Below are 16,841 nucleotides of genomic sequence, written 5' to 3'. Positions count from 1 at the left end.
AACCCTCATAAATGACTACCGCCCTGTAGCACTCACGTCGGTAGCAATGAAGAGCTTTGAAAGGCTGGTCATAGCTCACATCAACACCATTATCCCAGAAACCCTAGACCTGGGGGTCACGGGAGGATTTTAAAGGGTCGCGGAACTTGTGCAAGAATACATTATTTTTTATTTAAACAACATTATTTTGAAAAGTAACCTTCGCACCAAAACCTTTATTTTGAAAGGATACTGCCGCACTGCTTATTGTTGCTGACTTTACACAACGTTACCGCTACACACAGGCTGCACCGCTTATTGTTGCTGACTTTACACGTGCATCGCGTCCGCAATGGTGAAATGGCTAGCTACGTTCGGTCTCGGAGGGTTTTCGCGCTGCACACACTCACTGACCAATACAATAACGTTCTCTGATCCAATGAAAATGACATTCTCGACACACACACACACACACACACACTGATCCAATAAAAATGTCATTCTGCAACATTGTTTTGTTTTAAATGTGACACATCCAATCAGATAATACAGATCTTCTGACAGCTAGCTTGGTTGACAGCTAACTATGCAGATGTGTTCTGCAGGCATTGCACATGTGGATAGTTAGCTGTCATTTAACTCATGTAGGCTAGCTGTCATAGTAAACTAATGGACACGTTTTTAAAACGGGCAGCTCCCTTTTAATCTACTGCTGCTTCCAATGTCAACAACAAGGCAGACAACCCGGTCCCTGTCAAGAAGAGAAAATACCACCCCGACTTCATCAAATATGGTTTTACATATACAGAATACAGGAAGGATGAGTGTAGACTGCAGTGCGTCCTATGCAATGAGCTGTTAGCTAATGAGAGCATGAAACCCTCCAAAATGAAAAGGCATCTGGACACCAAGCATCCAAGCCACAAAAATAAGACAGCTGACTTTAAAAAAAAGAAAATGTAAATATCTGGAGGCCTTACAAGATTGATTGAAGAACGTATTGACAGTAGAAGAAAAGCCAAACCTTGTGGCCCAGCGCCTTACAAGATTGATTGAAGAACGTATTGACAGTAGAAGAAAAGCCAAACCTTGTGGCCCAGCGCATTGCCAAACCTTGTGGCCCAACAGCATCTTGTCAAGCTGCAGGGAAAGGACCCCTTTCGAGTGGAGATGGGAAGCGTCACGTTGCCAAGCAACGAAGAGGAGCTGTGGAGCTGGTGGAGCCGTCATTTGATACCGGACTGAACATGCGCTTCCCGGAAATGACACTGCCTCAGTTCTGGTGAAGCGCAGAGGGAGAGTATCCTGCTCTCACCTGTCTTGCAATCAGAATCAAGTGCAAAAAAGCCCACACCAGTGCAGAGGATCTCATTCTCCTTGCTGCGATTGATATGTGCAGTGAAATCTTGGGAGAGTGAGCCGCCAACAAACTTAAAACCATACCCCTATCCAATGACACCATGAGGAGGAGAATACAGGACATATGAGGTCATAACGCGGCAGACATCAGAGCACATCAGTGCAAATGGACATTTCGCACTGCAGCTTGATGAATCCACAGATGTGGCTAACCATGCAATTCTAATGGTCTATGTCAGACACGTCTGGGATAATAACTTCGAGGAGCAGTTCCTTTTTAGTGCTGATTTGCCCACCACCACCACCACTGCAGAGGCTGTCTTTAACACAATGAATATGTACCTAGCTCCGTGGGACTGGACTGGGATGGGTGCGTCGGTGTGACCACTGATGGGGCAGCTGCCATGACGGGAAAGCACTCCGGGGTAGTAAAGTGGATCCTGGAGAGAGCACAGAGTGCGAGGTGGAACCACTGCTTCCTACACAGGGAGGAATTGGCAACGAAGGACATGGTGCCTGAGTTCCACGCCACTCTACAGGATGTGATCAAGTGTGTCAACTATATCAAAAAGAGTTCCACGAAAAGCAGGTGTTTCCAGGCCTTCTGCAGGGATATGGGGAGCGAGCACCAGCAGGTGCTTTATCATGCAGAGGTCCGCTGGCTTTCCAGGGGTAAAGTGTTGGGTTGCTTTTATGCGCTTCAAGCGGAGATTGCGGTGTTTCGTTCAGAAAACAAGTCACCTCTGGCCGAACATTTCGATTGTGAGGAATGGATTGCGCAGGTTGGATATTTTTGATCATCTGAATTCGCTCAATGTGTCATTGCAAGGGAGGGGGCACAATCAATTTGAACAGAGGGACAAAGAGGATGCCTTCAAGATGACGCTTACCGTTTGGGCAAATCATGTTTCTAACAGGAGGATTGACAGGTTTCCCAATGCTGATTTTGAGATTCAGAATCTGATCAACAAAGCGCACGGCGACACATAAAAAAAAATAAAAAAAACATTAAACAGCATATTGTCAAGCTGCAGGGAAAAGACCCCTTTCGAGTGGAGATGGGAAGCGTCACGTTGCCAAGCAACGAAGAAGAGCTGTGGAGCTGGTGGAGCCGTCGTTTGATACCGGACTGAACATGCGCTTCCCGGAAATGACACTGCCTCAGTACTGGTGAAGCGTAGAGGGAGAGTATCCTGCTCTCACCTGTCATGCAATCGGAATCATGCTACTGTTCAGCACTACCTATCTGTGTGAAAGTGGCTTCTCTGCTATGGCCGTGCTGAAAACTAAAAGCAGAAACAAACTGGACAGCCAGCATGACCTCCAAGTTGCCATGTCAACCATCCCCCCAGACTTCAATAAACGTATCAAACTGAAGTAACACCCCCAGCTTTCCCACTGATAGGCCACACACACACAATAAATAAACAGGTTAATGAATTATTGTTCACTATGTTAATTATTATTGTTAATTAATTCTGACATTCATACATTTTATTGAACTGAATAAAAGATTACACCTTTAAAAAATATTTTCAAGGTTGTGAAACTATTCACACGGTAATTAATTATCAAGAATTCCTAATGATTGTTGTTTTTTCTATTTTAAAACACTGGTATGTGTTACTGTTCATTAACATTATTGGACTGGTTTTGATGTCATGTTCTGAGTCTGATCATTTATTACACGCCACTCCTGAACTGGTCGCCTAATTAAATGGCTTATTCTCTTGAATTGATAAATGGCTGTGTAATGACTTTCTTTAATAACATAATAGTAGCCCATTGAAACAGTCTATTTTGCAAGTAAAGCCTGCCCAGGAAGGCAGCTGCAATACAACATTACAAAATGTAATCATCAACAGTCCATAATATTGGGTCACGACTCAATTGTCATTAGCAAAACCAGATGAGAACCACTGCCCTAGACCCACTCCAATTCGCATACCGCCCCAACAGATCATGCAATCTCAATCGCACTCCACACTGCCCTTTCCCATCTGGAAAAAAGGAACACCTATGTGAGAATGCTGTTCCTGGACTACAGCTCAGCGTTCAACACTATAGTGCCCACAAAGCTCATCACTAAGCTAAGGACCCTGGGACTAAACACCTCCCTCTGCAATTGCATCCTGGACTTCCTGACGGGCCGTCCCCAGGTGGTAAGGGTAGGCAATAACACATCTGCCACAACTGCATGGCCAAACACGACTCCAACACCATCATTAAGTTTGCTGACGACACAAGGGTGGTAGGCCTGATCATCAACAACGATGAGACAGCCTATAGGGAGGAGGTCAGAGACCTGGCAGTGTGGTGCCAGGACAACAACCTCTCCCGGCACGATAATCCCTTTTCCCCCTCAGTAGACTGAAAAGATTTGTCATGGGTCCCCAGATCCTCAAAAGGTTCTACAGCTGCACCATTGAGAGCATCTTGACTGGCTGCATCACCGCCTGGTATGGCAACTGCTCGGCATCAGACCATAAGGCGCTACAGAGTGTAGTGAGTACAGTCCAGTACATCACTGGGGCCAAGATTCCCGCCATCCAGGACCTATATATTAGGCGGTGTCAGAGGAAGGCCCAAAAAATTGTCACTCCAGTCACTCAAGTCATAGACTGTTCTCTCTGCTACCGCATGGCAAGCGGTACCGGAGTGCCAAGTCTAGGTCCAAAAGGCTCCTTAACAGCTTCTACCCCCAAGCCATAAGACTACTGAACAATTAATCAAATGGCCACCCAGACTATTTACATTGACCCCCTCCCCCTTTGTTTTTACACTGCTACTACTCGCTGTTTAGTATCTATGCATAGTCACTTTACCCCTACCTACATGTACAAATTACCTCGACTAACCTGTCCCCCGCACATTGAATCGGTACTGGTACTGTGGTGGAAAATTACAAATTAGACATACTATGCTGTTTGTTACTTAGAGAATTGTCTATTGTTATATGCTAGTGTTTTTTCTACTGATACAAACTGTCTTTGTGTAACTTAGTCATGCGGTCAAGGGCCGTTTGGGGGTGACCACAGTAAGTGGTACATCCTGTTCTTTTGTTATCTGCCAAGGGCACAGTGATCAATTAGCCTTTTAAAATGATAAACTTGGATTAGCAAACACAACGTGCCATTGGAACACAGGACTGATGGTTGCTGATAATGGGCCTCTGTACGCCCATGTAGATATTCCATTAAAAATCAGCCGTTTCCAGCTACAATAGCCATTTACAACATCAATTTGATGTTATTTTAATGGACAACATTTTTTGCTTTTCTTTCGAAAACAAGTACATTTCTAAGTGACCCCAAACTTTTGAACGGTAGTGTATATGTTTAAACGTTAAGCAAAATTGTCAATATGTCACATTCGTGGTCGAACCCCCAACAGGTCTGAACTGTATGCACAGACAGGGCTGGGAGTATCTCCTTGTCTGTCGGGCTGAATATATTACAATACCAATAACCCTGTAACACCAACAGGGAAACCCCACACAGCCTTTTCTCTGTCAGGGGTCCCCTGCTTATATTAACGTAGTCATATCTATGGGCTAAACATAACCTTTCAGCAGAACCTTAGAAACCATTTTGGACCTCCACTCCATTTCTTCCTAAAAATGACAATTTCTTGCAGATCTTTTCTCATTTGGTAGATGTATTTTGTTACATAGAAGGCACATGGAGCTAGCATATATGGAGGTACATGGAGTTAGCATATCTGAAGGTAGGCCTACATGGAGTTGACAACATGGAGGTACATGTTACCGACAGCGTCATTCTCACCTTGGAACCCAAGTCAAACTTGAATTTGCTATTGTCCTCCTCCACTTTGTCCCCTGAGGCCATCTCTTTGGTCTTCATGGCACTGTACAGCACTGAGGTGATCTTCAACATCTCTTTCACAGCGTAGCCATCAGCCTGGTACAGACGCTTTGTGTTCACCTTGATGTGAGCCTTTGTTGCCTGGAATCAGGTGAAAAACACATTTTGAGTTCCCCCTCCAAAACCTGTTAGCCTCGTAAACTACACATTCCCTTATTCTATGAAGACATTAGCACTTCAAATTAAAGTGGCCTTGTAGAACAGTTACTACAAAATAATACGATATGCAATAATAGACAAATATGGGAGGTCTCAAAATAAACAAAATATTGATAAACAGTCAAATAAATTAAACAAATGGCGTGGCTGTGAATCCGACTTCTCTGGACCCCTCTTCCCGATAGCTAAAGGTACCGAAGCTTCCGCTCATGTACTTGACGCACTGTCTCTGCTCGACTCGTTCGGCTGCTCAGAGAACAGGCTACTCTGGTGAATGGTGCCCATTTAACAAAGTAAGACCAAGGCTGATGGGACTTTAGCTCTGGGGAAAACGGATCCAGGGGGGTGAGATGCGGCGCAGCCTTAAACAAATGACAGTGCATCTTTACCATAAATTGGGCCACTGCCTTTATGAAGAAAATCCTGTCTGTCTCCGTGTCCACGTCACTCGGTATGTCCATTTGCGGTTCATATCTGTTGGAACAACAGAAACGTAGGATAAAAGAAAAATCATTGCAGTAGTGTGCTGTATCGTATGCATTTGTCAGATGACTAGCTACTGCATTTGTCAGACTTCGCCTATTTCTCACCTTTTCACAAGCCAAATGAGAATTTCTGCCACCAGGGTAAAGTTGGGGGTCCTGAAGTTCTCCATTGATATCAAGCGAGGATAGCCCAGAGCCCGCATCATTTCTGTGAAATCTGTTAAGAGATGGTAATTTGCATATTAACTTAGATTAACTAACTACTTTCTGCTGGCTGATACACAATAAGTTGGAAACCAGTAGAAAAAAGGTAACTAGTGTCATGATGCCTGGACCAATAGGTTCAATATTAACTATCTGCTACCATAAATAGCAAAGAAGCTAGATTACTTTGGCAGATAGCTACCCTGTATTGTAAACCTTAGGATAAACAGCTTGTTTTCATCACCTAGCTAACGTTATCTAATGTTATAGAATATCACAGTTTCAGTCATGATACCCATAAAAAAAACCTAGTGGTCAAACACGGAAATGGTTCCAATCGTTTTTTTCACCATCAATTTCTCCCATAGGGGATTTCACAACCACTTCAAATAAGGTATGTGTTTCGTGTAGGCTTACCCAGACGTGACATTTTGATAATGGGTGTAATTCTCTCGGACAAGGTGACTTTTATCAATACATTCGCCTCCATTTACCCTATAAAAATGAAATGCTAATTGCTAGTTAACTAACTTAGATGGTAAAGAGGCGTTCTTAATAATGTTTGTTTGTGTCTGATGGGTGGGTACTTCAGGTAATCCTTGACTTGTAGTAGGCAAGACAAGACTTTGCACAACTCTTAGGGCAACATTGCTCAAGCTCACTACATTTGGTTGGGAATCATTGATGGACAACAATATTCAAACTTTATTTCTGATTTTCAAGCAAATGTAAGTCAGGACTGAGACTAGACCACTCAGGAACACTCAACACTTATTGGAAAGCCATTCTGGTGTGTCTTTGGCATTAACATTTGTGTAAATTGTCTCGCTGAAAAATAACCTAACCCTGGGATAGTTTTTCAGAAGACTGAGGAAGGTTTTCCTCTAACTTTTTACCTGGGCTTGGCTCCTTTCATATTTATTTTGAACTTGAAAAACTCCCCAGTCCCTACCGATGACAAGCATACCCATAACATGATTCCACCAACACAATACTTGAAAATAGAGAGGGTTTCACTATGTGTTGTGTTGTATTTGATTTGACTCAACCCTGTAGTTTTTAATTTAGGCCAGAAAGTACATTTATTTGCCGTGTTGTCTTGCAGTATTACTTAACAGCCTTGTTGCAAACAGAATGGATGATTTGGAGTGGATTTTCTAACACAGGCTTTCTTTCCACTTGGTGAAAAAAAAGTTAAAGGGGTGTTAAGGAGTGTGGATGTCGGATCACCACCTCAAGCTGAACCTCCGCAAGACGGAGCTGCTCTTCCTCACGGGGAAGGACTGCCCGCTCCATGATCTCGCCATCACGGTTGACAACTCCATTGTGTCCTCCTCCCAGAGTGTGAAGAACCTTGGCGTGACCCTGGACAATACCCTGTCGTTCTTCGCTAACATCAAAGCGGTGACCCGATCCTGCAGGTTCATGCTCTACAACATTCGCAGAGTACGAACCTACCTTACACAGAAAGCGGCACAGGTCCTGATCCAGGCACTTGTCACCTCCCGTCTGGATTACTGCAACTCGCTGTTGGCTGGGCTCCCTGCCTGTGCCATTAAACCCCTTCAACTTATCCAGAACGCTGCAGCCCGTCTGGTGTTCAACCTTCCCAAGTTCTCTCATGTCACCCCGGTCCTCCGCACACTCCACTGGCTTCCAGTTGAGGCTCGCATCTACTACAAGACCATGGTGCTTGCCTACGGAGCTGTGAGGGGAATGGCACCTCCTTACCTTCAGGCTCTGATCAGACCCTACACCCAAACGAGGGCACTATGTTCATCCACCTCTGGCCTGCTAGCTCCCCCTACCTCTACGGAAGCACAGTTCCCACTCAGCCCAGTCAAAGCTATTTGCTGCTCTGGCACCCCGATGGTGGAAAAAGCTCCCCCACGATGCCAGGACAGCGGAGTCACTGACCACCTTCCGGAAACACTTGAAACCCTACCTCTTTAAGGAATACCTGGAATAGTATAAAGTAATCCTTCTTCCCCCACACCCCATAAAAAAAAATAAAGGTGGTTGTCCCACTGGCTATCATAAGTTGAATACACCAATTTGTAAGTTGCTCTGGATAAGAGCATCTGCTAAATGATGTAAATGTAATGTAAATGTGTAGACTTTCTATAGGCACACTTGTGTTCAGATTACTTGTATTTTGCTAAATTAGTACCTTACAAACTGTACACACACCAACATTTGCCAAGCGCCCACTCGAAGCTTGTTCTACCGTAATCAATAGTCCACGCAAATGAATCACTCACTTCGATATTGTATGGAAATCAATGGAACTGGGACAATTCGCTACGTGCCATTTGCGCTCTTCTAAAAGACAAACCTCAAAGATACATATACAGTGCATTCGGAAAGTATTCAGAGCCCTTGACTTTTTCCACATTTTGTTACGTTACAGCCTTATTTTAAAATGTATTAAATTAAATGTTTTCCTCATTAATCTACACACATTACCCCATAATGACAAAGCGAAAACAAGTTTTCATACTTTTTTGTAAATGTCTTACAAATAAAAAACAGAAATACCTTCCTACCCTGTGCTATGAGACTTGAAATTGAGCTCAGGTGCATCCTGTTTCCATTGATCATCCTTGAAATGTTTCTACAACTTGATTGGATCCACCTGTGGTAAATTCAATTGATTGAACATGATTTGGAAAGGCACACACCGGTCTATATAAAAGGTCCCACAGTTGACAGTGCATGTCAGAGAAAAAACCAATCCATGAGGTCGAAGGAATTGTCCGTAGAGCTCCGAGACAGGATTGTGTCGAGGCACAGATCTGAGAAAGGGTACCAAAACATTTCTGCAGCATTGAAGGACCCCAAGAACACAGTGGCCTCCATCATTCTTAAATGGAAGAAGTTTGGAACCACCAAGACTCTTCCTAGAGCTGGCCGCCCGGCCAAAAAATAAAAAACTTAAATATCACATTTACATAAGTATTCAGACCCTTTACTCAGTACTTTGTTGAAGCACCTTCGGCAGCAGTTACAGGCTCAAGTCTTCTTGGGTATGACGCTACAAGCTTGGCACACCTGTATTTGGGGAGTTTCTCCCATTCTTCTCTGCAGCCGCGAGCTGCCCAGTGACACAAGACTTCCAGACGAGCTAAACCACTTCTATGCTCGCTTCGAGGCAAGCAACACTGAAGCATGCATGAGAGCACCAGCTGTTCCGGATGACTATGTGATCACGCTCTCCGTAGCCGATGTGAGTAAGACTTTTAAGCAGGTCAACATTCACAAGGCCGCAGGGCCAGACGGATTACCAGGACGTGTACTCCAAGCATGTGCTGACCAACTGGCAAGTGTCTTCACTGACATTTTCAACATGTCCCTGACTGAGTCTGTAATACCAACATGTTTCAAGCAGACCACCATAGTCCCCGTGCCCAAGGACACTAAGATAACCTGCCTAAATGACTACCGACCCGTAGCACTGACGTCTGTAGCCATGAAGTGCTTTGAAAGGCTGGTCATGGCTCACATCAACACCATTATCCCAGAAACCCTAGAACCACTCCAATTTGCATACCGCCCCAACAGATCCACAGATGATGCAATCTCTATTGCACTCCACACTGCCCTTTCCCACCTGGACAAGAGGAACACCTACATGAGAATGCTATTCATTGACTACAGCTCAGCATTCAACACCATAGTACACTCAAAGCTCAACACCTCCCTCTGCAACTGGATCCTGGACTTCCTGACGGGCCGCCCCCAGGTGGTAAGGGTAGGTAACAACACATCTGCCACACTGATCCTCAACACAGGGGCCCCTCAGGGGTGCGTGCTCAGCCACCTCCTGTACTCCCTGTTCACCCATGACTGCATGGCCAGGCACGACTCCAACACCATCATTAAGTTTGCCGACGACACAACAGTGGTAGGCCTGATCACCGACAACGATGAGACAGCCTATAGGGAGGAGGTCAGAGACCTGGCCGTGTGGTGCCAGGATAACAACCTCTCCCTCAACGTGACCAAGACAAAGGAGATGATTGTGGACTACAGGAAAAAAAAGAGCACTGAGCACGCCCCCATTCTCATCGACAGGGCTGTAGTGGAACAGGTTGAGAGCTTCAGGTTCCTTGGTGTCCACATCACCAACGAACTATCATGGTCCAAACACACCAAGACAGTCATGAAGAGGGCACGACAAAGCCTATTCCCCCTCAGGAGACTGAAAAGATTTGGCATGGGTCCTCAGATCCTCAAAAAATTATACAGCTGCACCACCGAGAGCATCCTGACTGGTTGCATCACCGCCTGGTATGGCAACTGCTTGGCCTCCGACCGCAAGGCACTACAGAGGGTAGTGCGTACGGCCCAGTACATCACTGGGGCCAAGCTTCCTGCCATCCAGGACCTCTATACCAGCCGGTGTCAGAGGAAGGCCCTCAAAATTGTCAAAGACTCCAGCCACCCTGGTCATAGACTGTTCTCTCTGCTACCGCACGGTAAGCGGTACCTGAGTGCCAAGTCTAGGTCCAAAAGACTTCTCAACAGCTTCTACCCCCAAGCCAAAAGACTCCTGAACAGCTAATCATGGCTACTCAGACTATTTGCACTGCCCCCCACCCCATCTTTTTACACTGCTGCTACTCTGTTAATTATCTATGCATAGTCACTTTAACTCTACCCACATGTACAGTGAGGGAAAAAAGGATTTGATCCCCTGCTGATTTTGTAAGTTTGCCCACTGACAAAGAAATGATCAGTCTATAATTTTAATGGTAGGTTTATTTGAACAGTGAGAGACAGAATAACAACAAAATAATCCAGAAAAACGCATGTCAAAAATGTTATGAATTGATTTGCATTTTAATGATGGAAATAAGTACAGTGGGGGAAAAAAGTATTTAGTCAGCCACCAATTGTGCAAGTTCTCCCACTTAAAAAGATGAGAGAGGCCTGTAATTTTCATCATAGGTACACGTCAACTATGACAGACAAATTGAGATTTTTTTTCTCCAGAAAATCACATTGTGGGATTTTTTATGAATTTATTTGCAAATTATGGTGGAAAATAAGTATTTGGTCACCTACAAACAAGCACGATTTCTGGCTCTCACAGACATGTAACTTCTTCTTTAAGAGGCTCCTCTGTCCTCCACTCGTTACCTGTATTAATGGCACCTGTTTGAACTTGTTATCAGTATAAAAGACACCTGTCCACAACCTCAAACAGTCACACTCCAAACTCCACTATGGCCAAGACCAAAGAGCTGTCAAAGGACACCAGAAACAAAATTGTAGACCTGCACCAGGCTGGGAAGACTGAATCTGCAATAGGTAAGCAGCTTGGTTTGAAGAAATCAACTGTGGGAGCAATTATTAGGAAATGGAAGACATACAAGACCACTGATAATCTTCCTCGATCTGGGGCTCCATGCAAGATCTCACCCCGTGGGGTCAAAATGATCACAAGAACGGTGAGCAAAAATCCCAGAACCACACGGGGGGACCTAGTGAATGACCTGCAGAGAGCTGGGACCAAAGTAACAAAGCCTACCATCAGTAACACACTACGCCGCCAGGGACTCAAATCCTGCAGTGCCAGACGTGTCCCCCTGCTTAAGCCAGTACATGTCCAGGCCCGTCTGAAGTTTCCTAGAGTGCATTTGGATGATCCAGAAGAGGATTGGGAGAATGTCATAGGGTCAGATGACTCGTCGTGTTTGGAGGACAAAGAATGCTGAGTTGCATCCAAAGAACACCATACCTACTGTGAAGCATGGGGGTGGAAACATCATGCTTTGGGGCTGTTTTTCTGCAAAGGGACGAGGACGACTGATCCGTGTAAAGGAAAGAATGAATGGGGCCATGTATTGTGAGATTTTGAGTGAAAACCTCCTTCCATCAGCAAGGGCATTGAAGATGAAACGTGGCTGGGTCTTTCAGCATGACAATGATCCCAAACACACCGAAGGAAGGAGTGGCTTCGTAAGAAGCATTTCAAGGTCCTGGAGTGGCCTAGCCAGTCTCCAGATCTCAACCCCATAGAAAATCTTTGGAGGGAGTTGAAAGTCCGTGTTGCCCAGCGACAGCCCCAAAACATCACTGCTCTAGAGGAGATCTGCATGGAGGAACGTGCCAAAATACCAGCAACAGTGTGTGAAAACCTTGTGAAGACTTACAGAAAACCTTTGACCTGTGTCATTGCCAACAAAGTGTATATAACAAAGTATTGAGTAACTTTTGTATTGACCAAATACTTATTTTCCACCATAATTTGCAAATAAATTCATTAAAAATCCTACAATGTGATTTTCTGGAAATGTCTTTCTCATTTTGTCTGTCATAGTTGACGTGTACCTATGATGAAAATTACAGGCCTCTCATCTTTTTAAGTGGGAGAACTTGCACAATTGGTGGCTGACTAAATACTTTTTTTCCCCACTGTATTTGACCCCTCTGCAAAACATGACTTAGTACTTGGTGGCAAAACCCTTGTTGGCAATCACAGAGGTCAGACGTTTCTTGTTGTTGGCCACCAGGTTTGCACACATCTCAGGAGGAATTTTGTCCCACTCTTCTCCAAGTCATTAAGGTTTCGAGGCTGACGTTTGGCAACTCGAACCTTCAGCTCCCTCCACAGATTTTCTATGGGATTAAGGTCTGGAGACTGGCTAGGCCACTCCAGGACCTTAATGTGCCTCTTCTTGAGCCACTCCTTTGTTGCCTTGGCCGTGTGTTTTGGGTCATTGTCATGCTGGAATACCCATCCACGACCCATTTTCAATGCCCTGACTGAGGGAAGGGTACAGATTTGACGGTATATGGCTCCCACAATCATCCCTTTGATGCGGTGAAGTTGTCCTGTCCCCTTAGCAGAAAAACACCCCCAAAGCATAATATTTCCACCTCCATGTTTGACGGTGGGGATGGTGTTCTTGGGGTCATAGGCAGCATTCCTCCTCCTCCAAACACGGCGAGTTGAGTTGATGCCAAAGAGCTCCATTTTGGTCTCATCTGACCACAACACTTTCACCCAGTTCTCCTCTGAATCATTCAGATGTTCATTGGCAAACTTCAGACGGGCATGTATATGTGCTTTCTTGAGCAGGGGGACCTAGCGGGCGCTGAAGGATTTCAGTCCTTCATGACGTAGTGTGTTACCAATTGTTTTCTTGGTGACTATGGTCCCAGCTGCCTTGAGATCAGTGACAAGATCCTCCTGTGTAGTTCTGTGCTGATTCCTCACCGTTCTCATGATCATTGCAACTCACGAGGTGAGATCTTGCATGGAGCCCCAGGCCGAGGGAGATTGATAGTTATTTTGTGTTTCTTCCATTTGCGAATAATCGCACCAACTGTTGTCACCTTCTCACCAAGCTGCTTGGCGATGGTCTTGTAGCCCATTCCAGCCTTTTGTAGGTCTACAATGTTGTCCCTGACATCCTTGGGGAGCTCTTTGGTCTTGGCCATGGTGGAGAGTTTGGAATCTGATTGATTGCTTCTGTGGACAGGTATCTTTTATACAGGTAACAAGCTGAGATTAGGAGCACTCCCTTTAAGAGTGTGCTCCTAATCTCAGCTCGTTACCTGTATAAAAGACACCTGGGAGCCAGAAATCTTTCTGATTGAGAGGGGGTCAAATACTTATTTCCCTCATTAAAATGCAAATAAATTCATAACATTTTTGACATGCGTTTTTCTGGATGTTTTTTTCTCACTGTTCAAATATACCTGCTATTAAAATTATAGACTGATCATTTCTTTGTCAGTGGGCAAACGTACAAAATCAGCAGGGGATCAAATACTTTTTTCCCTCACTGTACATATTACTTAAACTACCTCAATTAGCCGGTGCCCCCGCACATTGACTCTGCACCGGTACCCCCTGTATATATAGCCTCCCTACTGTTATTTTATTTTACTTCTGCTCTTTTTTTCCTCAACACTTTTTTGTTGTTTTATTTTACTTTTTTTTTTATTAAAAATAAATGCACTGTTGGTTAATGGCTGTAAGTAAGCATTTCACTGTAATGTTTGCACCTGTTGTATTCGGCGCATGTGGCCAATAAAATTTGATTTAATTTGATTTGAGATCCTCTCAAGCTCTGTCAGGTTGGATGGGGAGCGTGGCTGCACAGCTATTTTCAGGTCTCTCCAGAGATGTTAGATCGGGTTCAAGTCCGGGCTCTGGCTGGGCCACTCAAGGACATTTAGAGACTTGTCCCGAAGCCACTCTTGCGTTGTCTTGGCTGTGTGCTTAGGGTCATTGTCCTGTTGGAAGGTGAACCTTCGCCCCAGTCTGAGGTCCTGAGCAGGTTTTCATCAAGGATCTCTGTACTTTGCTCCGTTCATCTTTCCCTTGATCCTGACTAGTCTCCCAGTCCGTGCTCACAATTGACAGAAGCAACATGTACCTGAAGGGTGTTGATATAGCTGCATATAGGCATGGCTTCCTTGTTTTAGGCATGGCTTCCTTGTTTTAAATCTGTTGTGTGCATTACTGTTTCGCATTCTGCTGGAGTTTACCTAGTATTATATATTAAACCTACCTTACACATCCAGTTGCAACTCACCAACCAAAATCACAATTTGCTTTTTACATGTGTTATTTGAGAAACGTTTGTATTGACCAAATACTTATTTTCCACCATAATTTGCAAATAAATTCATAAAAAATCCTACAATGTGATTTTCTGGGTTTATTTTCCTCAATTTGTCTGTCATAGTTGACGTGTACCTATGATGAAAATTACAGGCCTCTCTCATCTTTTTAAGTGGGAGAACTTGCACAATTGGTGGCTGACTAAATACTTTTTTCCCCCACTGTATTTAGAATTCAAGGCACACTTAACCAGCATGGCTTCCACAGTATTCTGCAACGATACGCCATCCCATCTGGTTTGGGCTTAGTGGGACTATCATTTGTTTTTCAACAGGACAATGACCCAAAACACACCTCCAGGCTGTGTAAGGGCTATTTGACCAAGGAGAGTAATGGAGTGCTGCATCATATGACCTGGCCTCCACAATCACCCGACCTCAACCCAATTGAGATGGTTTGGGATGAGTGAAGAAAAAGCAGCCAACAAGTGCTAAGCATATGTGGGAACTCCTTCAAGACTGTTGGAAAAGCATTCCTCATGAAGCTGCTTGCGAGAATGCCAAGAGTGTGCAATGCTGTCATCAAGGCAAAGGGTGGATACTTTGAAGAATCTAAAATATATTTTGATTCGTTTAACACTTTCTTGGTTACTACATGATTCCATATGTGTTATTTCATAGTTTTGATGTCTTCACTATTATTCTACAATGTCCTAAATTGTAAAAAATAAAGAAAAACCATTGAATGAGTATGTGTGTCCAAACTTTTGACTGGTACTGTATGTATATACACTACCAGTCAAAAGTTTGGACACACTTACTCATTCAAGGGTTTTTCTTTATTTTTACTATTTTTTAAATGTTTGATGCAGTATTTCTCAAGTGAAAAAATGTGCATGAAAACAAGTCGAAGTTGTCGTCATTGAATGACTAACATTCCATTGAAGAAGCCCTTCTGTTGACCAATGACCGCCGAAGGGGCGTAGACTTCGACATGGTTCGAGAAAAGATGTTGTGCTTTTGTGTTTGTTTGATTAACGTAACTACATAAATGCTTCAAAATCACAATAAAGTGACGTTACCTAATTAAGATTATCTCATAGGACTAAACTTATAAGATCTACTAAGCCTTTGTTTACCAGACCTTATTTTCGGCTTTTATCGCAAACCCACATTCGTTTCCTTGTAGGCTTTAATCAACGAGCCACGGCGGGCCTCCCTTAATAGTGGCTACAAAAATACGCCATTACTATTGCTCTCTATTACAGATAGTAATAGCAACGATATTTATAACTACCCCTTCTGTCTGTGGTAATAGCTAACGTTCGTTACTTACTTCGTAAGTCTCTAAAGGACATAGTTTGTTCGTGTTGAGGCACTCAATCACCCAATGAAGTATTCTGGATCCTGAGAGATTTGAGATTGAAAAAAATCAGATATTGCCTTATGCTACCAAAGTCAAACATTAATATGTGGTGCCATCATCACTAAAGACGTTAGCTAGCTAGCTAACATTAGCTAAATGAGAAACATGACAGCCCGGAATGTAGCTACATTAACTATAAACTTCGAGCAAAACACCTAGTTGATATCTTACTAGCTGCAAAATGCTCTTAAAAGTTGCACACGATAACAAAATGCCTCAGTAATAAAGTTTAAACACGATTTACCTTATCTTGGGTGTTAGATTTGCTAACTTGTTAGCTATCTGGCAAAAAATAATAATATCCTTGCCCGTCTCTATGGATCCAATACTACGGAATCGTAGAGGAGACAAAGCTAACGGTTTTAATGGAACGCATTCTCATAATCTAAGTAAAAAATTATAATTTCTTCATTATTATAATAAGCATATAGTTCAATATAGTTTCATTGTCATCACGTCAGCTTTGTATAGCCAAATAGCCTATATAGGTTAATTATATTATTGGTTGAGATAAAGTCCATTCTATGCGTAGATTATAGGGGCTATGAATGTACATTGCATGCATTAAAATAATTGGTCTAAATCCCTAGAATATGATATTTCAACCGGGTATCAACTGTCAGTATTGGTGCATGCATGGTACGTACGTAGTGTTATGTATGTATAATGATGCCACTTGACTGCTACAGGTGCACTGCATCTCAGTGCCAGTCTTTCGACAAGAGGCAACATCTCTACTTGAAGGTACAGTATCTTTATGTACTC

The 16,841-nt window shown here is 43.7% G+C and overlaps 1 protein-coding gene across 1 annotated transcript in view; it reads right to left on the bottom strand.

Annotated features, from left to right (window-relative positions):
- cluap1 (clusterin associated protein 1) overlaps nucleotides 1-16,411 on the bottom strand; it is a 32,781-nt gene extending 16,370 nt beyond the window's left edge. The window contains exons 1-5 of the mRNA XM_084168959.1: nucleotides 16,321-16,411; nucleotides 15,987-16,057; nucleotides 5,972-6,083; nucleotides 5,771-5,855; nucleotides 5,124-5,303 (exon numbers count right to left, since the gene is read on the bottom strand). Coding sequence (XP_084025085.1) covers nucleotides 5,124-5,303; nucleotides 5,771-5,855; nucleotides 5,972-6,083; nucleotides 15,987-16,008 — 399 coding nt within the window. The 5' untranslated portion in view covers nucleotides 16,009-16,057; nucleotides 16,321-16,411. The remainder of the gene's footprint in view (nucleotides 1-5,123; nucleotides 5,304-5,770; nucleotides 5,856-5,971; nucleotides 6,084-15,986; nucleotides 16,058-16,320) is intronic.
- Nucleotides 16,412-16,841: the final 430 nt, after the last annotated feature.

Source organism: Coregonus lavaretus (assembly GCF_964263955.1).
Source record: "Coregonus lavaretus genome assembly, chromosome: 1".
NCBI lineage: Eukaryota > Metazoa > Chordata > Actinopteri > Salmoniformes > Salmonidae > Coregonus > Coregonus lavaretus.
This window is presented reverse-complemented; position numbering and strand designations above follow the sequence as displayed.